General features: G+C 40.2%; 1 protein-coding gene and 1 pseudogene across 1 annotated transcript; both read left to right on the forward strand.

The window, feature by feature from the left end:
* Nucleotides 1-645: 645 nt before the first annotated feature.
* Nucleotides 646-10,903, forward strand: LOC135524442 (homocysteine-responsive endoplasmic reticulum-resident ubiquitin-like domain member 1 protein). Its single transcript, XM_064951977.1, has 8 exons — nucleotides 646-1,029; nucleotides 1,270-1,347; nucleotides 1,930-2,007; nucleotides 3,628-3,797; nucleotides 3,974-4,084; nucleotides 6,706-7,044; nucleotides 7,945-8,053; nucleotides 8,239-10,903. The coding sequence occupies exons 1-8, from the start codon at nucleotides 874-876 to the stop codon at nucleotides 8,407-8,409; spliced, it is 1,212 nt and encodes a 403-aa protein (XP_064808049.1). The 5' UTR covers nucleotides 646-873; the 3' UTR covers nucleotides 8,410-10,903.
* A 1,785-nt stretch (nucleotides 10,904-12,688) lies between these two features.
* LOC135525015 (cholesteryl ester transfer protein-like) lies at nucleotides 12,689-27,432 on the forward strand (annotated as a pseudogene).
* Nucleotides 27,433-27,668: the final 236 nt, after the last annotated feature.

Genomic DNA, 27,668 nt, shown 5'->3' on the forward strand with positions numbered 1-27,668 from the left:
GATAGTTATCATCACTATGCAGTAGAATATAACATTTTGTTGATGGTATGCTTGACGATAGTTATCATCACTATGCAGTAGAATATAACATGTTGTTGATGGTATGCTTGACGATAGTTATCATCACTATGCAGTAGAATATAACATGTTGTTGATGGTATGCTTGATAGACTGTTTTGAAGTGTAACACCAGTGTGTATTTGTGATTGTCAGTAAAAAAAAAATCCTGTGCTTTTATAAAAAATGTTTGACTTGTAAACAAAGATTAAAGTGATAACTAGGCTTCTTGTATTGTGTCATCCCTTGAACACCAATATCATAATGCTAGTTTCAATGGTCATTCTAAGAAGCCTAACTTTTAAAATAAAGTTATTTTTTGGTTCAACCGGAATCCACAAAATGTTTGTTTGCTAAGTATAGTACAGAGCACAATTATCTAATGAAATGTTTCTGTCTTTTGCATGTGGAAAATAATTTGGACAGGCCAAGGAAAAATCTTAAAATATGACAGATATAACTCATACTTGGTGAACTGTAACTTCGAAGCTGGTATCATTATCTTTGCACAGCATGCGCAGTACAGCATACTCCACGAGCCTCCACGTTTGATCACGAGCCTGGTTAGCCAATCACGTCAAGCCACAATGTGTTTCCAAACAACACTCCTTTTCACTCGACAGGCTGCGTCAACCACTTCCTCATTTCAACTAAAAAGTTTTCGGGTGAAGAAATTGATTGCTACTTTGTATCTCTGACATTTCAGATGATCAGATACTGTAGTTACTCACTCCGTTGATATTATTACTTGATAGCTAAGAGGCTACATTGTAGCTACTACTTAATCGCGTTGGGAGAGGTCACAAGAAAATAAACATGGACAATACTGGTTTTCCTAGACAAAAAACAATCAAGCTTGTGATAAAAACACCTAATCAAGCCCACGGGGATCAAACGATTGAAGGAGTTGACATGGACTGGTCAGTGAAAGAGTTGAAGACACATTTGTCGAGAATGTACCCAAACAACCCGGTGAGTGAATGTAATAGTTAACTTAGCTAGCTAACGTTACCAGAGCAATCTAGCAAGTCCTTGCCAAGTTATATAGGTCAAAGAAGCTTGTCAGCTAATGTGACGCTTGCTACTGTCAATAACAATTATTCAAGCCAAACAGCTAAGTTAGCTAGCTCGGCTATGCACAGTTGTGTGTATTAATCGTGGTTGCTGTCAGTGTGTGTCTTGTGTTGACATCTGTCCCACTTTCCCCCACAGGCTGAAAGTGATCAGAGACTAATTTACTCTGGCAAGCTGCTCCCAGACCACCTGCATGTAAGAGATATTTTCAGAAAGGTAGGTGTGTGTGCTTGTTCACCTATCTAACAATTAGACATATTCTCAGAACTCTATATACTGAGTTATGTTTCAAGCATCTGGTCAGATTGCAGGCATCATCTGTCAAAAATATAATGTTACTGATTCAACATAATGTGCCTAGATCAGGGATTCAGTCAGCCCACACAAATACCTTAACTCCGGTAATTGCAAAACATGTCTTCGTAGTTTTAGTATTACTGCCATGACTTAAAACTGTGCAGGACAGTTTGTATATTTCATCTTTTTGGTCAATTAATCACAATACTAGAATCATTATTGTTGAACAAAACCCAGACTGAAAACTGGACTTTGACAACCCTGGAGTTCAAGCCTATTATAAGCCCCTCATAACCCCTTTTCTAAACTTCAGATCAGATGTTGATCACTCAGTTTACTACTTTTCTTACAGGATTTTTCAATAGTCATTTAATTTTGTATTAATTTATTTAAAAGGTTGAATGGGTGTCCCTCTGTCCAGTGCCAAGAATGGATGTCATGTATATTACTGTGGTTTATGTTGTCTGGTGTATCTTATCATGTATGTATATGTCTTCACAGACGGACCTAACACCCACTGTGCACCTGGTGTGTGCAGTAAGGACTCAGCCTATAGGTCCACTAGGAGCAAGACCAAAGGTAAAGTAACCCATATGGAACCCTATCTGAAACTGTGACACTGGATTCTATGTGAAGGTTATGATGTAGTCCTAGGTGAAGCTATATTAAATCTACTCATTAAATAGCATCAGTCAACAATGTCTCAGTTGTTGCTCCCCAAGATATTGTGCCAAACCATGATGAAACTTTTTAGTTCTGCTGTGCCAGTGATTCCCTCATGTTCTGCTTTAGAAACCATGCACACCTCATGAATATTAACTAGTAGCAATAATTGGGAGCTCCTGGAGCTGACAAAGGACAGTCAAAGCCAGAAATGCAGCTTAGGAAAAAGCCACCTCACACAGTTGACAGGGCGTTTTGGCTTATCAAATGACTCCTTATCAGCCAAAATCGTCTCAATTATACCCCCATTCAGTGGTTGAGAATGTGTCAGCGGAGTCTGTTCTGTTCTCTGGAAAGAGGAGTCCCAGCTCAGTGGGTAGCAGGAGACAGGTGCACAAATGCTCTCATTAGGATTCTCTGGAGACCATAACTTTGCATCTCTGAAACTTTACTGCAGCTTATAGCTATGCAGCTAGATCTAAAGATAGCTAGGTTGGGGGTTTCACATAACTATAAAAAAAAGAAAAAATGTGTGAGAGTATATTCCTGTATTTTAGTGCCAAATGGGTCTAGACATGTCTGTGAGGGATTGTAAAAAAAAAAAAATTTCAGATTGGGAATGGTATGCAAACAATCATACAATACATATTCAAGTGCAGTTTAAGGAACCAGGACCAAGTACCTTTCACGTTAGAACAATTGAAAACTAAGGACAAGCTAGATACTGTCCAAAAATGTAATTTTGAATCCTCTAGTCTACTGTGATGGTTTCTGTTGTCACTTTGTCAGTATCGTTTAAGATGAGGGAAGACGGTATTTTTTTGAATGGGCATGGCCTTATTTCAGCATATTCGATGACTGTCATTCATTGTCTGTCATTCATATTCCATTGACCAAGCTTAATGTAATATCGATAGCTTTAGACTACTACATCATACTTACATTTTCCCTACAGCCATCATGAAGTTGCTACAACCTATCCTATGAATGAAGGTTAAGAATGTAGGTGCACACAGGTCAAGAGAAATGTTTGAGTAGTCAAGGTGACACACAGTGACACATTTAATACCACCTTGCACACACTTGCCTGCATCTAGCTTTTCTAGGGTGTAATCATTAGTCCAACAGTTGCAAACGAGAGTTTATTTTGGAGAAATTCAGATATGTTTATCACCTTTCCGTTTGCTTCCGTTTAAGGTTTTCATCAGAATTGGTGGAAAGAAAACACCCCTGATCACACGCAAACACAGTTCACTTTCATAGTAGCCACATACCAACAGCATGATGACTTTGCTCGTTATATTCTTTCTCGCATCAGCACACTCTCCTCCTCTCACCTTTTCCCTTCGCTTGTGGACTTAAGTGCACAACACATCAGCTGTCTGTGAACAGAGGAAAAAATCTTTCCTTGCCAATTTTTTATTTTAAATTAATACTTTTTATTTTTCAGAAATTCACTGAGGATGGTCCTCCTCTGAGAAGCATCTACTGATGTCCACACCTGTGGTGTAACACCATTTCTCACTTTTGATTCAGGTCAGGGAATCAGAGCAGCAAGAGGCACAAACATCGGCCATGCCTACCGGTCAGACCCCAGAGGGTGCCTCACGAGCCCCATCTGTGCCTACTGAACTAGAACTGAGACAGCGCAGGCCCCCTGCCCCCTCTCACACCCCACCAGCATCTGCATGGCCTGGCACTACAACGTGAGTTAACAAGACTGGTGCATTCTTTGCATAAGGCTGGTGGTATTAGTACTGTATCTATTACTTGTGTTGCTTTATGAAGAGTTATATTGCTTGGAGAGATTATTTGCAATACATTGGTCTATCCTTCAGTCTGACATGACATGTAATTCACACTGCTATTATCCTGTTTCTAGGCTAGTGGCAGCAGAGATGACAAACCCAACCTTCCCCACTTACACCCTCTACAGCCCTCAACAGCTTCTCTGGCTGCAGCACATGTATGCTCGCCAGTACTACATGCAGTAGTAAGTATTCAATCACAAGCATTTTATCACATTTAGTTATGTGACTTCCTACTGTTCTGCCATAGCATATTATTAACCCTCTAGAGCAGGGTTCCCAAACTTGCGGGCCAAATTTGGCCCATGGGTGGTTTTATTTGGTCCCACAAGTTTTCTGATCCAAAAATAAATAGATAATAAGCTAACATATGAAAGTGTTTTAAGATGGTCATACCAAGGATTATTTAGCTGTTTGATTTTGAATTTTAAGACCCATTAAGTTATCAAAACATATATACAAAAATGATTTGATGGAACATTGAATTTGGCATTACTGCTATTAGCCAATAGAAACACATTGAAAAACAGATTCCTACATGGGAATAACAGTCCCCCTTAAAATGTAAAAGGAAGTTTGTTTTGAACTGTCTGTCCTATATCTGAGAGATATAAGAAAGATTTATCCCCATATTTAGGCACTAAATTATGTACAGTACCAGTTAAAAGTTTGGACACACCTACACATTCCAGGGTTTTTCTTTATTATTAACAATTTTCTACATTGTAGAATAATAGTGAAGACATCAAAACTATGAAATAACATATATGGAATCATGTAGTAACCTAAAGTGTGAAACAAATCTAAATATATTTGAGATTCTTCAAAGTAGCTACCCTTTGCCTTGATTACGGCAGGTAAGTAGCCTAGAGCGTTGGACTAGTAACCGAAAGATCGAATCCCCGAGCTTATCGAAGATTGAATCCCCAAGCTGACATGGTAATAATCTGTCGTTCTGCCCCTGAACAAGGCAGTTAACCCACTGTTCCTAGGCCGTCATTGAAAATAAGAATTTGTTCTTAACTAACTTGCCTAGTAAAATAAAGGTAAAATAAAAAAAATTACAGCTTTGCACACTCTTGACGTTATCTCAACCAGCTTCATGATGTAGTCACCTGGAAGATAGCCCTTTTTGGTAAAATAAGTCCATATTATGGCAAGAACAGCTCAAATAAGCAAAGAGAAACAACAGTCCATCATTACTTTAAGACATGAAGGTCAGTCAATCTGGAAAATTTCAAGAACATTGAACGTTTTTTCAAGTGCAGTTGCAAAAACCATCAAGCGCTATGATGAAACTAGCTCTCATGAGGACCCCCACAGGAAAGGATGACCCAGAGTTACCTCTGCTGCAGAGGATAAGTTCATTAGAGTTAACTGCACCTCAGATTGCAGCCACTCTGCTTCACAGAGTTCAAATAACAGACACATCTCAACATCAACTGTTCAGAGGAGACTGTGTGAATCAGGCCATCATGGTCAAATCGCTGCAACGAAACCACTCTAAAGGACACCAATAATATGAAGAGCCTTGCTTGGGCCAAGAAACACGAGCAATGGACATTAGACCAGTGGAAATCTGTCCTTTGGTCTGATGAGTCCAAATTTGAGATTTTTGTTTCCAACTGCCGTGTCTTTGTGAGATGCAGAGTAGGTGAACGGAGGATCTCTGCATGTGTGGTTCCCACCATGAAGCATGTAGGAGGAGGTGTGATGGTGTGGGGGTGCTTTGTGACACTGTCTGTGATTTATTTAGAATTCAAGGCACACTTAACCGGCATGGCTACCACAGCATTCTGCAGCGATATGCACTCCCATCTGGTTTGCGCTTAGTGGGACAATAATTTGTTTTTCAACAGGACAATGACCCCACACACCTCCAGGCTGTGTAAGGGCTATTTGACCAAGAAGGAGAGTGCTGCATCAGATGACCTGGCCTCCACAATCACCCAACCTCAACCCAATTGAGATGGTTTTGTATGAGTTAGACCACAGAGTGAAGGAAAAGCCAACAAGTGCTCAGCATATGTGGGAACTCCTTCAAGACTGTTGGGAAATCATTCATCATGAAGCTGGCTGAGCGAGTGCCAAGAGTGTGCAAAGCTGTCATCAAGGCAAAGGATGGCTGCTTTGAAGAATATATAAAATATATTTTAATTTGTTGAACATCTGATTCCATATATGTTCATGGTTTTGATACCTTCACTATTATTCTACAATGTAGAAAATATAAAAAATCAAGAAAAACCCTTGAATGAGTAGGTGTGTCCAAACTTTTGACTGATACTTCTATTCATTTTTTAAAACTGGTACCGGGGACCTTCAGGCGAGTCTTGCAGAACACCATCGTGTTCGTAGGAGTCGGCTTTCCACTGAGATGTCATATTAGTGTGTAGCCCAAACCGTTTGGAGGCTACAGACAGAAGTTGGCAGAAGAGGCTGTACCAACTTCAGATGAGTCTTGTGAAGCTTGTGGGTGTCTTTAGAACTGTCGTTTTCGTGAGAGTATCATCTTTCAATAGAACAGTTTGTAGGCCAAACTGTGCTGACGCTACGGACATTTTCTTGAGAAGAACGATTTATGGGATGTGTCATGGTCTGACAAATACCAGTCTTGGGTGATATCGGCAGATGGGGTGGATTGAGAAGCAGCCCATGCAAAAAAAAAACATCTCTAGCTTAGACACATTTTCTTGGGGATTTTAATTAGATTTTCGCGGGGGCACGGAAATCGTAGGCAAGGGTTAAGCAGGGAAAATACTTGAAGTGTGTTTTGCTTAGACTGTGTCTGTCTTTTGTCCCAAAGCCATGCAGCCTACGCAGCAGCAGCAGCCTCTGCCCCCTTTGCCCCAGCCACCGGCCCTTCCCTGCCTGTCGCACCCCACCAAGCCGCTATCCCAGCAGCCCTGCCAGCAAATCAGAATGCACAGGACGCCGCCTTCATCAACCCGGGAGCAGCCAATCAGAACCTGCGGATGAACGCCCAGGGCGGACCTGTGATGGAGGATGAGGAGGATATCAATCGGGATTGGCTTGACTGGGTGTACACGGCTGCACGTCTGGGTGTCTTCCTCAGCATCGTCTACTTCTACTCCAGCCTGAGTCGCTTCGTCCTGGTCATGAGCAGCCTCCTCCTTATGTACCTGTGAGTTTGCTGTTTATGTGGCTGTTTGTTTGTTCTTACACTACCGTTCAAATGTTTGGGGTCACTTAGAAATGTCCTTGTTTTTGAAAGAAAATATTATTTTTTTGTCCATTTAAAATAACATCAAATTAATCAGAAATACAGTGTAGACATTGTCAATGTTGTAAATTACTATTGTAGCTGGAAATGGCAGATTTTTATGGAAAATCTACATAGGCGTACAGAGGCCCATTATCAGCAACCATCTCTCCTGTGTTCCAGTGGCAAGTTGTTAGCTAATCCAAATTTATCATTTTAAAAGGCTAATTGATCATTAGAAAACCCTTTTGCAATAATGTTAGTACAGCTGAAAACTGTTGTTCTGATTTAAAGAAGCAATAAAACTGTCCTTCTTTAGACTAGTTGAGTATCTGGAGCATCAGCATTTGTGGGTTCGATTACAGGCTCAAAATGGCCAGAAACAAAGAACTTTCTTCTGAAACTTGTCAGTCTATTCTTGTTCTGAGAAATTATGGCTATTCCATGCGACAAATTGCCAAGAAACTGAAGATCTTGTACAACGCTATGTACTACTCCCTTCACAGATCAGCGAAAACTGGCTCTAACCAGAATAGAAAAAAGGATGAGAAGAAAATGTTCATTATCTGTTAGTTGTACTGGTCCTGGGAATGTAAACAGAGTTTCCATTATTATCATATCAGTAAATTGGTACTGCCTCTTTTTTTGCACTTCCTGTTCTTAACCATTAATAACATGAAATTCACCATCACGTGAATAAGATGTACTCACAAATAACATGTATCCTGTGTACTTTGACTGTATGCTATGACTGTGTAATAAACACAGTTTAAGAAAAATCATGCAGATCTACTTTATTAATCCCTGTTGTCTTCCTCTCAGGCACACAGCAGGCTGGTTCCCCTTCAGGAGAAGGCCCCTGGTCAGAGGTCCCAACAACCAGGTCCCCGAGGTCATCCAGAACCACCAGGACAGGAACCCAGTTCCACCTGTAAGACACGTTCTCTCTGGCGGTGGAAAACAGAGATGGCTTTATAACAAGGCATTTAGCTACTGCCCTTATGTAGTAACATTCCTCACACAGCATGTAGCGTTTCAGTAACAGTGTTGAATAAATACAGTCTGTTTATATCTTAACTCTGGCGGTGGGGCTAACAGTTTCTCCTCTTCTCTCAGATGGAGGACCCTGCAGGAGAAGAGGGGGCCGGGGCGGAGGTTGATGAACCACACCCCCTGACTGCAGTGCTGGTGCCTCCACACAGGGTGTCCATCGTTTGGACTGCCTGGATCTTTTTCAAAGCCTTCTTTGCCTCCCTCGTCCCAGAGGCCCTAGCAGTGGCTAACTGAATTATCAACTTTTCCAGCAGGGGGCACACTGGTGCTGAATTTACCATGAGTATTAGACTTGCCTCTGTCACGGGAAGTCCTCCTTTTTGGGCCTCTGGATAGTAGATGCCTGGACTATTTGTGAGAAATCCTGAATGATTTAGGGCTTCAATGCATACAAATCCCTGCCTGTAGTCTGTTGTGTGTGTTTAGGGATATGGTGGTTCATTCGGCACTTCCTGCATTATGATAGTGACCAAATGGTTGTATATGCAGTATAGTACATACACTTCTCGCTGCCAAATGGTTGTGTATATACTGTAAATGAGTATTGGAACTAAAAATGTAAATATTATTCTATTGTCTGTGTAACAGGGTTGGTTATGTTTCCACTTGACACTGCAGAAACCTGTATTTTGATTGTGTATTCCTATTGGTTGGTTAAATTTACATATCAGTAAGTTGTTATGCCATTGGTCATGCTTGCAGATAGGGAGAGATCGCAAACTTCAATTCTTTCCAGTCTGATATTGACCTTCAGGTGGTAGGCCACGTTCTGAAATTACTGTATTCTATTTTCATATTTACAATGTTTAGGAGTTCACTATGTACAGTACCTGTCAAAAGGTGAGGCACACCTACTCATACAAGGTTTTTTTTATTTTTGATATTTTCTACATTGTAGAATAATAGTGAAGACATCAAAATTATGAAATAACACACTTGGAAACATTTAGTGACCAAAAAAGTGTAAAACAAATCAAAATATATTTCATGTGAGACTTCAAAGTAGCCACCCTTTGCCTTGATGATAGCTTTGCATGCTCTTGGCATTCTTTCAACCAGCTTCATGAGGTAGTCTCTGGGAATGCATTTCAATTAATTTGCCTTGTTAATTTCTGGAATTTCTTATTTTAATGTGTTTGAGCCAAGCAGTTGTGTTGTGACAAGGTAGGGTGGGTATACAGAAGATAGCCCTATTTGGTAAAGGAACAAGTCCATTTTAGGGCAAGAACAGCTCAAATAAGTGAAGAGAAATGACAGTCCATCATTACTTTAAGACATGAAGGTCAGTCAATCTGGAAATTTAAGAACTTTGAAAGTTTTTCAAGTGCAGCTGAAAAACCAGCAAGCACTATGATGAAACTAGCTCTTATGAGTACCGCCACAGGAAGAGAAGACCCAGAGTTACCTCTGCTGCAGTGTATAAGTTCATATAGAGTTACCAGCCTCAGAAATGGGCAATTAACGGATTCCTCAGATTGCACCTCACAGAGTCTAAGTAACAGACATCTCAACATTGTTGAGAGGAGACTGTGTGAATCAGGCCTTCACGGTTGAATTGCTGCAAAGAACCACTACTAAAGAACACCAATAATAAGAGACTTGCTTGGGCCAAGAAACATGAGCAATGGACATTAGACTGGTGGAAATCTGTCTGAGTCCAAATTTGAGTTTTTAGATTACAACTGCCGTGTCTTTGTGAGACATGGAGTAGGTGAACAGATGATCTCCACATGTGTGGTTCCCACCGTGAAGCATGGAGGGGGATGTGTGATGTTGTGGTGATGCTTTGCTGGTGACACTGTCAGTGATTTATTTAGAATTCAAGGCACGCTCAACCAGCATGGCTACCACAGCATTCTGCAGGAATACACCCTCTCATCTGGTTTGCGTTTAGTGGAACTATCATTTGTTTTTCAAGAGGGCAATGACCCTAAACACACCTCCAGGCTGTGTAAGGGCTATTTGACCAAGAAGGAGAGTGATGGAGTACTGTATCAGAAGACCTGGCCTCCACAATCACCAGACCTCAACCCAATTGAGATGGTTTGGGATGAGTTGGACTGCGGAGTGCAGGAAAAGCAGCCACAAGTGCTCAGCATATGTGGGAACTCCTTCAAGACTGTTGGAAAAGCATTTCAGGTGAAGCTGGTTGATAGAAGGCCAAGAATGTGCAAAGCTGTCAAAGGCAAAGGGTGGCTACTTCGAAGAATTTCAAATATAAAATAAATCTAGAATTGTTTTACACTTTTTTGGTTACATGATTCCATATGTGTTATTTCATAGTTTTGATGTCTTCACTATTATTCTACAAGGTAGAACATAGTAAAAATAAAGGAAAACCCAAACTATACTGGTACTGTATGTGTACGCTACCTGTTAGATATTGGTCATGTTATTGCTGTAAGAGCGAGATAACGAGCATGCTCTAATTTTAATGGTCGCTTTAGCTCCCTGCTATTTTCAGACGAGTCACGAATCTACAGCCATCAACATACTGTTGTCTTACACATCTAACGTGCTTCCTTGTTTCTATCGTCAGGTACTGTCACATTTATTGTATTTTGTACTATTTTTGTCATTTTAAAGATGTTTGATTAAAAAAATACCCAGTCTGATATTAAAATGCAAGCGATCAATCACGAATCTGCAGCCATCAACCTATAGTGGTCCTGCACGTCGAATGTGCTTCCTTGTGTCTATTGTCAGAATAAACACCAATCAACTGGAACCGCTGGCTGGCCATTCCTTTCTTTTAAAAAATATAACAATGCAATAGTTACCAAGTACGATCAAATCTGCACACTTTACAAAACATATCTTATTATGCAAGCTTGCTTTCATCTGGGTTTAATTCTGGGATGCCCATAGTGCTATATGACTAACACGTTTGTATTGCTCTTGCTCAGAGATGGATGTGCTATACAGGGTTGTGTGTGAGTATCGCATGCTTTTCTGGTTGTCTCAGATGTGAAATAGAAAGCAATGTCAACATAGTGTGGTTTTAATTCATTAGAAAGGTGAAAGAACTGAAAGCTGAATTATGGTAAACACAGGAACATACAGTTGTGTGGGGCTTAGGCCAGACTGCTGTATCCGTCTAAAAACAAAATTGAATCGTGCATAGCGAACTTGCTCCCTTGTTATACAGATGACAAAAATATGGATTCAGACCCTTTGACTTTTTCCACATTTTGTTACAGCCTTATTCTAAAATGGACTTTCTCACATTCTGCTCTGCAGATCCTCTCAAGCTCTGTCAGCTTGGATGGGGAGCGTTTCTGCACAGCTATTTTCAGGAGTCTCCAGAGATGTTCGATCGGGTTCAATTTGGGTCTCTGGCTGGGGCACTTAAAGACATTCAGAGACATGTCCCGAAGCTGCTCCTGCGTTGTCTTGGCTGTGTGCTTAGGGTCTTTGTCCTGTTGGAAGGTGAACCTTCGCCCCAGTCTGAGGTCCTGAGTGCTCTGGAGCAGATTTTCATCAAGGAAATCTCTGTACTTTGCACCGTTCATCTTTCCCTCGATCTTGACAAGTCTCCCAGTTCCCAATAAGGCTGTAACATAGCAAAATGTGGAAAAAGGCAGGGGGTCTGAATACTTTCCTAATGCACTGTATACACTAATTGTAATTTCCCTCTAATAAGTTCTCAATTTGATTTGTCTTTTTGTTTTTATTTTGGTAAAACAGCTGTTTAGGGGATGCTACTGTATCATAAATATTTTGTGGAGACTTGCATTAATATATGCAATTAATGTACTTATTTAAAAGGATTGCCTCTTAAGAAACAATAATTTACTAGTCAACTAACAGAACAAATACTATATCACATCTACAGTACTCAATAACCCAAGCTTGTTTCAGATAAATATGTTTTTAATTTTCATAGCATATCTCATGCAAATGTTTTAAGTTCACAGGGGTAAACCTCCTCCACTCCAACTCTACAGCTTTTGCAATCCAAAGATCATTGACCTGTTGGAGAAATGTGGGGTATGCAAACTGCATTCTGTGTTTACTGTGTGGGGTTGTAGTACATTTCACTCCTTTTCCCCATTGCTTCCTCTGAGTTGTCCAGGCAGGCTAGAGAATTCAGCTAGTACTTCTGGTCCATAGAGTCTTGCTCCCTCTGACCCAGTCCACTCTGGGGGTACATCTCTGTTATGTACTGTCCTATAATAACCCTACCTCACATGTACAGAAGTAGCTGCCTGGGGACAGAAAGACCACGCAACAAAAAACACCTCCAAATCCTTGGACTTCAACTCTGGTCTGGTTGAGGCCCAATTATAGCCTACTGGGGCAGTTTTGTGATGTTAAGTTTATCAAAGGATAGCCTCAATCCATCCCCCATCTCCCTGGAGGTGTCTTCTGTTCCCTCCCTCTTCCTCCGCTTGTCTGTTCGGCTCAACACAGCCTGGATCAGTGGCAGGGTTCCGAGGAGACACTACAAAGCTCTGGGATCCAGTTTGAAGTCAGTATTAATTTAGCTTCTTGTGTGATGGAGAAGTGTTTGATGGCACTCCCAGTCCTGCTGCTGTTCCTGGGCCTGTTTGGGATATCCCGCTCCTGTCTGAATCCTGTCTGTGCATACAGATTCACTGGGGCTGTCTGTAGGCTGACCTACCTACTCTCTCTCTCTCTCTCTCTCTCTCTCTCTCTCTCTCTCTCTCTCTCTCTCTCTATGGTGTTCTCTAGGATCTCTCTCAGCTGATGCTGAAAGTGTTTTATAGCTTCCTTATTGCGTTGTTTTTGTTTGAATAAAAACATTTGATTTTACGGACTTATTTTGTCTTCAGTAAATGAGAAGACCACCAAGGTGATCCAGGCTGCATTCCAGCATGCCTTAATATCCAAGCATGAACAGCGAGAAGTCTATTCTCTTTGTTGGAAAGGTTAAATATAGGCTTACCAAGTGAGTGTACCTCTCTCCTTCCACAGTCAGCACACCAGCACCACATGTACATGCATTTCCTTTCATTCTCCTCCATTTCCTCACTTGCAATCATTTAGTCCTACATTCGCTAATCATAGATAGGTGAAGTATATGGCACATGTTTGGATGAATGCATAAGCACTTATTTTTAAATCACAAACAGATTGAACGTCAACTCTGTTGCCAGTGCTTTATTGGTTGGCTCTTTTAAGGAACAACCAATAATATTGTCCTCTCCTGATCTTTTCCCTCTCAGTCTGGAGATCCATAACCTGTCGATTGGGCGGAGTGAGTTTGAGCTGAAGCCAGGTAAAGGCATTGAGATTGCTATCTCCAAAGTGTCTGCTGTTTCCAAGGGAACCATCCAGTATGAAAATGGCAGCTGGCTGTGAGTCCTTCCATCAATCACTGTAAGCGGGGAGGATGACACTGAGCAGGAAAAAGATGGAACTAGTGTTGATCAGTTTATGTTCAGATTTTTAATATACATTTCTGTGAGTTTTAATGTTATGTTGTATTTTAACCAAATATCCTGGTATGTAGGCTACTACTAAGGCTTGTATGTTGACCTTAGATAACTGTGTGCTGGTGACACTGCCATGTGTCACTGTTTGCAGTGTCAACATGGGACATTCAGTAGATTTTGAAATTGAGTCACATATTGATCTCGGCATTAACCCCAAACTTTGTAAGTAGATTTTTCTGTCCATTGTTTTTGTAGTTTTCAATGTTCACTCTCATTCTCATTCTCCTCAAGAGTTGAAAGAAATCTTATAAACAGAGTTTTATTGTGATGTTGTAATGTATTTCTTGGCACTGACCAGTCTTTCTATGTCTCAGATTGTGGAAAAGAGAATGTTGCCGCAGACACCTGTCTGTTACCTTACCATCCACAAGCTCAATCTCCTGCTGCTGGGAGACAAAGAGTGAGTGAACGTGAACATGAAACCTAGAGAAAATTGTGCAATATATTACACTTGTCAACTGCTCTCTGTTTTTTGACAAGAAAAGTAAAACTGCTGCATAAAATACAAAACCTCTGCTTTACATTCTGTCTGTAGACCTGGCTGACTGAAGAGGCTGTTTACAGACTTTATCACCTTCACAGTGAAGTTGGTTATTAAAAGCCAGGTGAGTGACATAAGAGGGAAGTTTAGGATAAGACCAATTTACAGTTGGAATAATAGTATATGCAAATATTTTTATAACTAAACCAAGATAGACCACACCCTGTTGTTTGGAATGGGAACAAATAATGGGAAGAACAAGCAAGGAGGTGGGCAGAGCCAAGCACGAGCTAGCGAGATCCTATTGGGCCGTTATAGCACACATCTGCATATTTCCGTTAGGGAACGCTTACTTGGGAAGTGCGCGTGTGCAATAACTCTATTAACCTTTGCACTCCTAAACAAAACCATTTTTTAAGACTTTGGCAAAGGATAAAGTCTACAAAACGTAGTCCACTCTGCTCACAACAGACTAGTTTTGGGAACATAAAACTGTATTGAGATCAAATGTTTAATCGATGAGAACATTTGCAGAATGTCTGTCAAAAATCCAACTCCTTCCATCTTCTCCCACTGCCGTCCACTGGGCTTCATCTCACTACCATATTTGGTAGTGAGTGGAAACGCCAAGCGGATGCGTCACATTTATAAATCCAGTGAAATATCTGTCTCATTGTTCTATCTGTGCTATATGTCTCATTGGCCTTTACTCAATTAGATTTGCTCAACTCCTGCATCCTCTCTCCTCCTCCCTCTCTCCCCTCCTTTTGAAAAAGATCAAAGGTAATCGAGGAGAGGCAGCGAGGAGAGTGAATGTGGGCAAAGATGAGCTTGTATGAAATTAAAAGGCTTAGGGATTCAAGCTTAGGTTGATTTTAAATGGAATTTTAATAATAAATATGTTGGATTCACATCTCCATCTCAACCAAAAATAAAAGTTAAAGAATAGGATTAAATCAAATCAAACTGTATTTAAAGTGAATTTAAAGTTTGATTTGATTTAGTCCTTTTCTTTAACTTTTGGTTGAAATTGAGATGTGAATACAACATATCAATTATTCATTTGTAGACAAACTGGAATTAAAGCCAGACTCAGTGGCACAGATGGAGCTATCCAAGCAGAAGATATATCTCCTTAAAAAGTTGATATTTGGATGACTTAACAACCAAACACAATTCTATATCACTTTTGCAATACGATAAAATAGCCTATTAACTTGTTGACAAGTTAATAAATTATATGTTGGATTCTCATCTACATCTCAACCAAAATAAAAGTTAAAGAATAGGATTAAGCCAGTGGCTCAGATGGAACTATTCAAGCAGTAGATACATCTCCTTTAAATGTTAATGTTGTAGTTGTCAACCAAACACAATTCAATATTTATTTTGTAAGACAGTAAGTAACCTAATATTAAGGCTATCTTACAAACTAATGTAACAGTATTTATTCAACATTTAAATGAGTAACTCATCCATGGACACATTGAGGTTACTGTAACAATAAATGTCTTATGTAATGTGCATGTTCAGGGTCCCAGGTGTGTGGAAATCTTCACAATTACTATAATAATCTGCACAGAATCTCAAACAGTATCGATCACTTGCACCATGTGCTTTAATGTAATCTCCACAAATTGCAACCCAGGTAATTTAGTTGTGATATTAGATCAAGCAAATTGATGACTCATTAAGTTGTTGTATAAATAAACAAAATATCTGACATTGTATTGCCATTTGAACTTTGGTGTACTTTGAAATGGTTGAAAGTGCACTGATAACATATTTAGGGGACAACTAAACGAAAAATCAGACATTGATTTATCTTTGGAATTTGGTTGAGCTTTTAGATGGTTGAAGCAGTGATAACACATTCGGAATTCAACAAACTTTTGGCTGTCTTTCTGAGTCGGTGAAAATAAGTTGGAATCTCATTGATCAACATAGGATATCTACCAAATATTAACCAATTCTCCATGTTGAAATTTTTATTTTTTATATCACCTTTATTTTAACCAGGTAGGCAAGTTGAGAACAAGTTCTCATTTGCAACTGAAATGACATGGTGTACCTAGTGGGATAACCTGGTCTCAGAGCATTTTGTGTTATTCTGTATTTACATTTTACGAATTACAGTTCCTATTATATATTCAGAATTTGCAAAACGTACAATATGTTATGAATTTGTAAAATGTACAATATGTTACGAATTTGCAAAACGTATATGATATGTTACGAATTTTAGCTAGTTGGCTAATGTTAGCTAAACTAGGGGTTAAGGAGTCCATATGCTTCCCAGCCGAAACAGTTCAGAAGAGTTTGTGCATATATTATGACAACATTTGGTGACCTTTTGGTTCATTTTGGACTTCAGTGAGTTTTTTTTGGCTTTTCGGGAGCACAATTCTTTTTCAGGAGGCAAGCCGAAGTTTGGAGCTGAAGTCTAAACCCCTTCGTCGGTGATTGCTCAACAGTAGGCATTCTTCAAAACTCTTTTTCATGCAATTTTTTTTATTGAGAAATACTGCACCAAACATCTTAGTTAAATGCAAAATTGCGCAACTAAGATCTCCTCTGCAAAAAACGTCAAAATTAATGACAGATTTCTTGAGTATCTTAGATTAATTCAGACTATTTTGAGGAAGTGTGTACTGGCTACGGCGTCTCAAGATGGACAAACAGTACTATTGCTGACATTTTTTCGTTTTTCAAGTAAAGGTCTTTTATTAAGGGAGTATGCGAGCAGCCGAACTGAAGCATGCTGATGCCTTTAGTGTTAGGGTTAAGTTTAGGAGTTAGGTTAAAGGGTTAAGGTTAGCTAAAAGGGTTAAGGTTAGTGTTAGGGAAGGGTTAGCTAACATGCTTAGTAGTTTAAAAGTAGCTAAAAAGTAGCAGGGAGTTGAAAAGCTGCTAATTAGCTATAGTTGTCCATGATGAGATTTGAAATCACAACCTTTGGGTTGCTAGACATTCACGTTATCTGACCAACCACCCCACTTAAGTGACCATAAAAGAGTGTCTTGGACTTACGTACAGAATAATACAAAATTCTCTGAGACCACATTGTTATATGTGATCCAGTACTGAAATGCATCCCAAAAGGTTTTAGTAGCTTATTCCTTCAGGTTGAGTGGGAAGTTTATTGTGTAAGACATTTTATAGATAAAGGATAAGTAGCATATTTTTTAAAATGTGTGTATGATTTTCTCCTCCGACAATACAACAGCTGATACCAAAACTCTTCTGCGGTAGGATACACCAAAAGGTGTGTGGCCACTGCTCATTCTCTCAAAGTGACAGCGCCCAGAGAAGACAAGTTTCCAAGGAGAGAATGACCATTATGAGATGTTATGTAGGGATTTCACCGGGCCGCAAGCAAAATCCGGAGAAGAGCAATATTGGGACAGGGACACAGAAAGGTGGATTTCTGAGGAGGAATGTAGGGGGAAAAAGAGGAAGAAGAGGTTAAAGAAAATGAGGAAAACTGAGGTTGGAACTGAATTTGAGGAAATGGCGATAAAAATGGAGATTGGGTGTTGAAGAAGAGTCAAGTGCAACCAAAGTGTGCTCCAGATCAAGTTCTGGAGGTGAAATGAAAGTGAAGGAGAGTGAGTTAAGTGAGATGGAAAGTGTAGTGCATCAATGGACATGATGAAGAGGAATCTGGTCCAGTAGGGGTGACATTTTTTAAGAAAATGGATCCTTGCCTTTTGGCAGATCCATTTGTGGTTTCAGGGTTGGTGAGAAAGGAGTTGGGTACAGTTGAATTAGTGAAGGTAACCTGTAGTGATATTTGTGTGTGTTACTTCCGATCAAAGGGAGTGGGAGCTTCGTGTCACGCAACTTGGGTCAAGATCTGTTTCTTGCTTTGCTCTTTGGAACAGGGCACAATTGAAAGGAGCGGAGTGTGGAGGTGGAGCAATTGAAGTTAAAGATTCCTGGTATTTGTGATGCCCGCTGTTTGGTGAGATGCAGACCCGGTGGGGAGCGTGGTGAAAAAGAGCAGTCACTGTCAGTCCTTTTGAGTTTTGAGTCTTTACCTGACAAAGTCATGCTAGGATATATCAGTTATGCTGTTAAAGCTTTTGTGCCGAACCCACTGTGGTGTTTCAGGTGTTAAGTTTATGATCATGTTGCAGCAGTTTGTAGGAGGGAGATTCCACGATGTGGGAAGTGTGCAGGAGGGCATGGGATAGATGAATGTGTAGTTTGAAAAGTTGTGTGTGTCAACTGTAGTGGTGTTGACACACAACTGTAGGGGTTCCCATGTTGCTGGGGATCGGAAGTGTCCGATGCGAGAGAGGCAGGTTGAGGTGGCTAGAGTCAGAGTAGTGCAGAAGGTGTTGTATGCTGAGGCAGTGAAGAAAGTAGAAGAGGATGGGTCAGGATCCCTGTGAGTAGTACATCTGTGGCAGCACAGAGGGATAGGCCAATGAGTGATCAATCAATCAATCAAACAAATGTATTTATAAAGCCCTTCTTACATCAGCTGGGGCACAAAGTGCTGTACAGAAACCCAGCCTAAAACCCCAAATAGCAAGCAAGTGATTTAAGCTTCAGTAATGTTGACTTCTTAGCATTCATAGCAATGGTTATCAACTGTACCGCAGAAATGGAAGGTAAATCACAGAAAATAGATGTTGTGGTGGCAGCTACAGAGAAGCATTTGGGTATACGAGATTTGACTTCAGACGAGTTACAGGGTGTGTTGAGTGGTGGTGTCCCAGGCCATTGGCATGGTGCAAGAGTAGATAGGATCAAGTAGTGGAATGGTGTAATGATTTTAATGAGTATAATGTTAGTTTTAAGGGTGTTTTTTTGTATATAATATATATATATTATTATTTGAATTGTATTCCGTATTACAAAGAATAATGGATTTATATGATAGTCCAGTTGGGGGCGGTAAAGCAACATTTTGGATGCCAACCGCTGTTAAACTCCGAAGAAGGAGAAGGATACACCAAAAGGAGGCTGTCGAGGAGGGGAGAACCAAAGATTTTTTACAACTAAACCAAGATAGACCACAGCCCGTTGTTTCAAACATGAACAAATGAGTCAGTGGTCAGAAGAAGCAAGGAAGTGGGCAGAGCCAATTACGAGCTAGAATTGCCGCGTTCTAGCAAAGCATATTTCTGTTAGAGAAGGCCAATAACTCAATTCGCTTTTACACTCCTTCTAAACAACCCCATTATTTTTTACTTTGGCAAAGGGTAAATTCTACAAAACTTAGTCCACTATGTTTGTAACATATTCTAGTTTTGGGAACAGAAAAATGTATATTGAGATCAAATGTTTAATCGATGAGAAAATTAGCAGAATGTCTGCCAAAATCGATCTCGCTTTATCTTCTCTCACTGCCGGCCAGTGGTCTTCCATATTTGGTAGTGAGTTGAAACGCCAAGCGGATGCTTCACATTTACATATTCAGTGAAATAACTGTCTCACCTGACCGTCTCCATTTGCCTATTGACATATTATCCTTTGCTTTGCTAGCCAACATCGCCATGACATCACTACAAGTGTGGTCGCGGATTTATATTGGAGAATTAATGCCTATCTTCATACTGTACTGTCTTTGACAGAGAGAGAACGGAGAACACACTTTTGCCAAAACGACAAAAAAGGCCAATGTGTTGGAAAGAGGACTAACTGACAGCTCAACTCTGCCCTCTATTGTTTGGTTAATGCGACCCTGCTGACACATGATCTCATCAGCTGCAACAAATAATGAAACAATGTTATTCATAGGGAACGTATTTGCCTAATTGCAGATCTGCAAGGAGATCAATAATGTGGCTGACTTCATACAGGAACGAGCAGGTATGGTCACGTTTGGGTAGATGATGACTTATGAAGCCTACAACAAAACGTTATGTTATTTATGTCTGTCATCTATATACATATGTTTACATTTCCCCTTTGATTCCTACAGAGCAATTCCTTAGTGATGGTGACATCAGCATGAATATTGGTGTAACTTCTGCCCCTGTCATCACATCACAGTACATTGAATCATATCACAAGGTGCAGTGTATACCCCTTCATTATTTTTGTTTAGCATCCATTTATATGGTAGATGATGCACAATATCAACTGTTATTGTATATGTTAGGGTATCTATGTGCAGAGTTTTACCTGCTGTTCTGACTTCTTCTCAGTGTCCAGGGTTTGGCCAAATAAAACAATGTGAGCTGTCATCAATGCCTCTGTATTCCACCCCAGCCAGCTGACAGAGGACCGCATGCATTACTTTTGGATCTCTGATGAGGTCTTCAACCCCTTAATTACAGCTTCCCACCAAGATGGATGTTTTGTCCTCAACATCTCTGGCCTGGAGCTCACAGTAGGTGTCGACCTGACTAGTGGAAGTCACTCTAACATGTTTCTGTGTGGTGCAGTTGGTAGAACATGGCACTTGCCATGCCAGGGTTGTGGGTTTGATTCCCACGGGGGACCGTTATGAAAATGTATATACTCACAACTGTAAGTTCTGGATAAGAGCGAGTGCTACTGACTTTAATGTAGAAAGGCATCCTTTAAGTAATCAGGAGTTGTTGTTGGGGGTTATGTTATATGTTAGAGACAGGGCAACTCACTGTAATAGCGTGATGAAGCAGCAAAAGCAATGTTTCCATCAGATGTCTACAATTATGATGTGGCAAGTAAACACTATCTTACATGGTGACTTCAAGCTGATTTGTGTATTTAATTTGTGCTATTAACATGGTCAACTTAATTACAGGAACTTTTCGAAGTGTATTTGTCAACCGAAATGCCAGAGTTCCTAAACCAGGTAATGTGACAAACCCAGTCAGTACAATCCTCAGACTCCTATCAGCTCCACAGACCATGTGACCCATCTTGGCATCTGTGCTACTATGATTATGGATCAATGCACATTTTGTGGTGTCTTTATCTTACATTGTGTTATAAATAATCCTAGCCGATTAATGCAATGTGTATACAGGTAAATGTGTGTGTCTCTCTGAGCCTGTGACATACTGTATTTGTTTGTTATCCCCTGTCAGCTACTGTCCTCTGATGAGCCATTTCTGAGGGTGTGGAGTGTGTCAGTGCCTCAACTAGGCATCTCTGTTAGAGCTTTGGCTGCAGTGAAGCTGACCAGCGGAGCTGAGGACATCCCAGGACTTTACTTTGAGACGGTCAGCCAACCAAACATATGTCGTTTTCATGATGTAAATAACATAGCATCAGACAACCTTTTCTCCCAGATTAGTAGCTAAATTAAGTTTGTGGCTGTCTTGGAGGTGGAGGTTGTTGTGAGAACTTCATACTCTGAGAAGTAACTGATTCTAAACGCTACAGCGCCACAGTGAGTCTTATTCCATTTTCATGCCTATTCTGTGAGCATGTACATAGGCCTACATGTCTGTAACTGTTATTGTGATGAATTCACTGTGCCTCCATAATGGTTACAGTGACTAACGGTTCAGTTCTTGATTGCAACCTTCCTGGTTGCATGTTCACTAACAAGTTCATGTTCACTAACAAGTAACACTGCTGTCGACATCTGTGCAAGTAAAAAAAAGACTGCTTCTTTCCACAAAATAATTTCCATAATGAAGGAATCACTGTCCAAACACACTGCAGGTGAGAATTAAGTAGACTCATTGAATCACTATCTAAGTGACATGTGACGTTGGTAGATTGCTTCTTTCTTATTTTCTTTTGCTCTCCAGATGGTTGAAGCTCACATTGAATATTTAAAAGGAGCAGTGGAAAAAAATAGGTGTCCCAAAAGTAATATCTGGTGAGTTCTGTTTCATCCTGTCCCGTTTAGTGAATTGAGAGATCCCACTGGGCATACCATGCATTTTCAACATGGGAGAATTGGCTAATATTGAGCAGATACATTGATCAAGGAGATTCCAAACTATTTTAACCCACTCAAAAAGACAGCCAAATGTTTGTTGAATTCCCAATGTTATCACTACGCTTTCAACCATCTAAAAGCACAACCAGATTCCAATGGAAGGTCAGGGTGTGACTCAGGCGGGAAAATCAATTTTTGCAAAAACAACAAAGAAATAGAAGTGTGGTTCCCAATCAGAGGCAGCTGTCTATCGTTGGCTCTGATTGGGGATCATATATAAATTGGTATTTTCCATTTGTGTTTTGTGGGGTGTTATTTTCTGTTTAGTGTCTGTGACTGATGGAACTGTTCGCGTTAGTTTTTGATTTGTTATTTTTGTTTGAGTGTTTCTTGAAAATAAATATCATTAACACTTTACACGCTGCGCTTTGGTCCACTCTTCCTTCAACCAACGAAAGGTGATACAAACTTAATATGTTATTACTCTACTTCATCTAATACCACAACCAAATGACCTGGTTTGCAGTTGAGATTACATGAAAGTATACGGTGCAATTGATCAATGTCGTTTGAGATTATGTGCAGATTATTATAGTAATTGTGAAGATTTCCACACACCTGGGACCCTGAACATGCACACTTTCTATGATTACATAAGACATTTATTGTTACAGTAACCTCAATGTGTCCATGGATGAGTTACTCATTTTAAGGTTGAATAAATACTGTTACATTACATCTACACAGAAGTAATATTGAATTGTGTTTGGTTGACAACATTAACATTTAAAGGAGATGTATCTACTGCTTGTATAGTTCCATCTGAGCCACTGGCTTAATCCTATTCTTTAACTTTTATTTTTGGTTGAGATGGAGATGTGAATCCAACATATAATTTATTAACTTGTCGACAAGTTAATAGGCTATTTATCGTATTGTAAAAGTGATATAGAATTGTGTTTGGTTGTTAAGTCATCCAAATATCAACTTTTTGAAGGAGATGCATCTTCTGCTTGGATAGCTCCATCTGTGCCACTGAGTCTGGCATTAATTCCAGTTTATCTACTAATTAATGATTGATATGTTGTATTCACATCTCCATTTTAACAAAACATTCTAGGACTAAATCAAATCTAACTTTAAATACAGTTATGATTTTTTTTCCCCTTTTTCCCCCCCCTTTTTTTAAAACTGATTTTGGGTCAAGATGAAGTGAATCCAACATATTTATTATTAACTTGTAGATTCCATTTGAAATCAACGGAAGCTTTAAACCCTAGGCCTACATGTATTGTTTGTTTATTGTTGAATCCTGGGCTGAATTTAAACAATAGCTGTTGATGATTTCCCAAATGCTACATTACATGGCCAAAAGTATGTGGACACCTGCTCGTCAAACATCTCATTCCAAAATCATGGGCATTAATTGGTCTCCCTCATTTGCTGCTATAACAGCTTCCACTCCTTTGGGAAGGTTTTCCACTAGATGTTGGAACATTGCTGCAGGGACTTGCTTCCATTCAGCCACAAGCATTAGTGAGGTCGGGCACTGATGTTGGGCAATTAGACCTGGGGTCGCAGTCGGCGTTACAATTAATCCCAAAGGTGTTCATTGGGGCGAGGTCAGGGCTATGTGCAGGCCAGTCAAGTTCTTCCACACCGATATCAACAAATCATTTATGTATGGACCTCACTTTGTGCACAGGGGGCATTGTCATGCTGAAATAGCAAAGGGCCTTCGCCAAACTGTTGCCACAAAATTGGAAGCACAGAATCATCTAGAATGTAATTGTGTGCTGTAGTTCTAGTGAAGGGAAATCTTGACGCTAAGGGGCTTCGCCCCAAACCATGGATAACAGCCCCAGACCATTATTCCTCCTCTACCAAACTTTACAGATGGCACTATGCATTCAGGCTGGTAGCGTTCTCCTGGCATCTGCCAAACCCAGATTTATCCGTCAGACTGCCAGATGGTGAAGTGTGATTCATCACTCCAGTGAAAGCGTTTCCACTGCTCCAGAGTTCAATGGTGGTGAGCTTTACACCACCCCAGCCGATGCTCGGCATTGCACATGGTGATCTTAGGCTTGTGTGTGTGTGTGTGGCTGCTCGGCCATGAAAACCCATTTCATGAAGTTCCCGACTATCAGTTTTTATGCTGACGGTGCTTCCAGTGGCAATTTGGAACTCTGTAGTCAGTGTTGCAACCGAGTGTTGCATCCACTTCGCAGCTGAGCCATTGTTGCTCCTAGACGTTTCCACTTCATAATAACAGCGCTTACATTTGACCGGGGCGACTCTAGCAGGGCAGAAATTTGATGAACTGACTTTATGAAAAGGTGGCATCCTTTGACGGTGCCATGTTGAATGTCACTGAGCTCTTCAGTACGGGCCATTGTACTGCCAATGTTTGTCTATGGAGATTGCATGACTGCGTGCTCGATTTTATACAACTGTCAGCAACGGTTGCCAAATCTACTCATATGAAGGGGTGGCCACATACGTTTGGCCATATTGTGTATATAGGCCTAAATAATCATATGGTTACATCTCATTTGCTCTGTTGAATGTATCTGTTGGAATGACTTCAATAGCAACAGTGAATCTATTACTGTAAGTGGAGATTTCATAACAATCAATCTCACAATAGCACATTGGTTATAGTCAGTGATAAACATCAAAGCAAAGCTGGGCTTGGTTAAAACCCTGGATGGGAGACCAAAATGGATACCTGTAGATAGATCATCTCTCCAGTAGGCGGTGCTGCCCAGATGTTTTTTTTTCTTGTAGTGGATATTATATTGAAGAGACCTGACGTTTTTTTCAAAGGTACAAATTCAACCCATTTTATATCAAGATTTGTCTTGTTGAAAATGGATTACCATGACATAATCCTGTGGTTGAAATGTTTTTTTAAATCTAATGAATTTTCCACGTCACAATGCATTGACAAATTACATTGAAACAATGTTCAGTTTGTGACCTGGGGGATGTGTGTGTGTGTTGCTTTGAACAATATGTTTTTCTTCTCGTCTTGTTATCTTAGAACTAAAACCAGGCTTAACTGCACTCATGGACAAACAGGGAGCAAATCTGTTTGATATCATCAAGCCCCAGGTTGTTTCTCAGGATGTGAGTACTCATACACCTGTACTTCACTCTTACTTATCATAAACTCCAAATATAATGTATACACAAACTATAGGACTAAATAAATTCATTATTTTCTGTCTGTAGGGTTATGTGATAATCCAGACAGATTTTGACTTTCCCCATCATCTGCTTGTGGAATTCCTCAGGAAGACTCTGGAGTGACTCAAATATTGAGCTGGTGGGAGTGGTCAAAGCTCCTCCCTCTTTTGAGACGCATACAGTTATAATGTGCTCCGATGTGCAATGTTTTGAATGACTCTATTAGCGGAAATGTTGATAAACTTTAGACTTCGGAGTACAATTACTAATTGTAATTGCACCTGGACCAGGAACAGGTGCAATCACATAGCAAATCAGGCACTGTGTATAAGGTATGTGTGTTGCTTGTAAAAATGTAACTTATTTTTCACCTAATTTGAAATGGCAGTCTTTGTACACTCATTATTAACTTTTATATTGACATGGTTGATTCTGTCTCTTAAACTAGTCCCTAAAGCTGAAATAGACATTAGACTTGGTTTAATTATAACATGATGTATTTGCATACTGTAACCAAAGGGACCATGGCAGTAGGGCATTTCCGCTTATGTCTTATGATTGGATTGGTTAATCTGGCACCAGTGGTGGCAAAAGTATCCAATTGTCATACTTGAGTAAAAGTAAAGATATCTTACATTTTTACTCAAGTAAAAGTCAACCAGTAAAATACTCCTTGAATAAAAGTCTAAAAGTATTTGTTTTTAAATAGATAAGTATTAAAAGTAAATGTAATTTCTAAAATGTACTCAAGTGTTAAAAGTAAAAGTATAAATCATTAGGAATTCCTTATTAAGTAAACCAGATGGCACTATTAGCTTTTTTTAGGGGGATAGCCAGGAGCACACTCCAACACATAATTTACAACAAAGCATGTGTTTAGTGAGTCCGCCAGGTCAGAAGCAGTAGGGATGACAAGGGATGTTCTCAATCGTGGACCCTTTTCCTGTCCTGCTAAGCATTCAAAATGTAACAAGTGCTTCTGGGTGTCAGGGAAATTGTATGGAGTAAAAAGTAAATTTTCTTTCTTTAGGAATGTACCTAGGTGTCTGGCTAGACTGTAAACTCTCCTTCCAGACTCATATCAAACATCTCCAATCGAAAATCAAATCAAGAGTCGGCTTTCTATTCCGCAACAAAGCCTCCTTCACTCACGCCGCCAAACTTACCCTAGTAAAACTGACTATCCTACCGATCCTCGACTTCGGCGATGTCATCTACAAAATTGCTTCCGACACTCTACTCAGCAAACTGGATGCAGTTTATCACAGTGCCATCCGTTTTGTCACTAAAGCACCTTATACCACCCACCACTGCGACTTGTATGCTCTAGTCGGCTGGCCCTCGCTACATATTCGTCGCCAGACCCACTGGCTCCAGGTCATCTACAAGTCCATGCTAGGTAAAGCTCCGCCTTATCTCAGTTCACTGGTCACGATGGCAACACCCATCCGTAGCACGCGCTCCAGCAGGTGTATCTCAGTGATCATCCCTAAAGCCAACACCTCATTTGGCCGCCTTTTGTTCCAGTACTCTGCTGCCTGTGACTGGAACGAATTGCAAAAATCCCTGAAGTTGGAGACTTTTATCTCCCTCACCAACTTCAAACATCTGCTATCTGAGCAGCTAACCGATCGCTGCAGCTGTACATAGTCTATTGGTAAATAGCCCACCCATTTTCACCTACCTCATCCCCATACTGTTTTTATTTACTTTTCTGCTCTTTTGCACACCAATATCTCTACCTGTACATGACCATCTGATCATTTATCACTCCAGTGTTAATCTGCAAAATTGTAATTATTCGCCTACCTCCTCATGCCTTTTGCACACAATGTATATAGACTCCCCTTTTTTTCTCTACTGTGTTATTGACTTGTTAATTGTTTACTCCATGTGTAACTCTGTGCTGTCTGTTCACACTGCTATGCTTTTATCTTGGCCAGGTCGCAGTTGCAAATGAGAACTTGTTCGCAACTAGCCTACCTGGTTAAATAAGGGTGAAATAAAAAATAAAAATAAAAGTTGTAAAAAATATAAATAGTAAAGTACCGATACTAGTACTTCAACGTATTTTTACTTGGTTACTTTACACAACTGACTGGCACAGAGCAAGTAGAACTGGTTCCTCTGCCAACTTCCCTGGTCTACCAGGTGTCCCTCTGCCCTTTGGGAAGACAGCCATTTGGCGATAGAAGATGGCTTCAGAATGGAAACATTACCAACTTGTTTTTGTCTCTGTAATGTCCCAGTGAATTTTGCATTTTTGGAAATAAAGTAATAAATGGTTAGTCTCCTAGTTGTGTAGGTGGTGCTAAGGATTTACATAATGAGAGGAGGATGTTGATATCCTCCTAACCAGGCACGTGCACAGATAGGGCTCTACCTTTGCAGAGCACATGCCCCTTTGCCCTTCCAGTCCCCAAAGTGCCCTTTTGGGTGGTGGTATAATTTCCCCAAAAATATTTTTTCTTGTATATATTTTTTTAGTTGTTGTTTGGCTCCAAAGACATTAAAACCAGTGATA

This window comes from Oncorhynchus masou, chromosome 31 (genome assembly GCF_036934945.1).
Source record: "Oncorhynchus masou masou isolate Uvic2021 chromosome 31, UVic_Omas_1.1, whole genome shotgun sequence".
NCBI lineage: Eukaryota > Metazoa > Chordata > Actinopteri > Salmoniformes > Salmonidae > Oncorhynchus > Oncorhynchus masou.

Coding starts and splice junctions, on each gene's coding strand:
- LOC135524442 (XM_064951977.1), top strand. CDS start 874: ATGGACAATACTGGTTTTCCTAGACAAAAAACAATCAAGCTTGTGATA. Junction 1,348..1,929: donor TAAGAGATATTTTCAGAAAG/GTAGGTGTGTGT, acceptor ATGTCTTCACAG/ACGGACCTAACACCCACTGT. Junction 2,008..3,627: donor CACTAGGAGCAAGACCAAAG/GTAAAGTAACCC, acceptor CTTTTGATTCAG/GTCAGGGAATCAGAGCAGCA.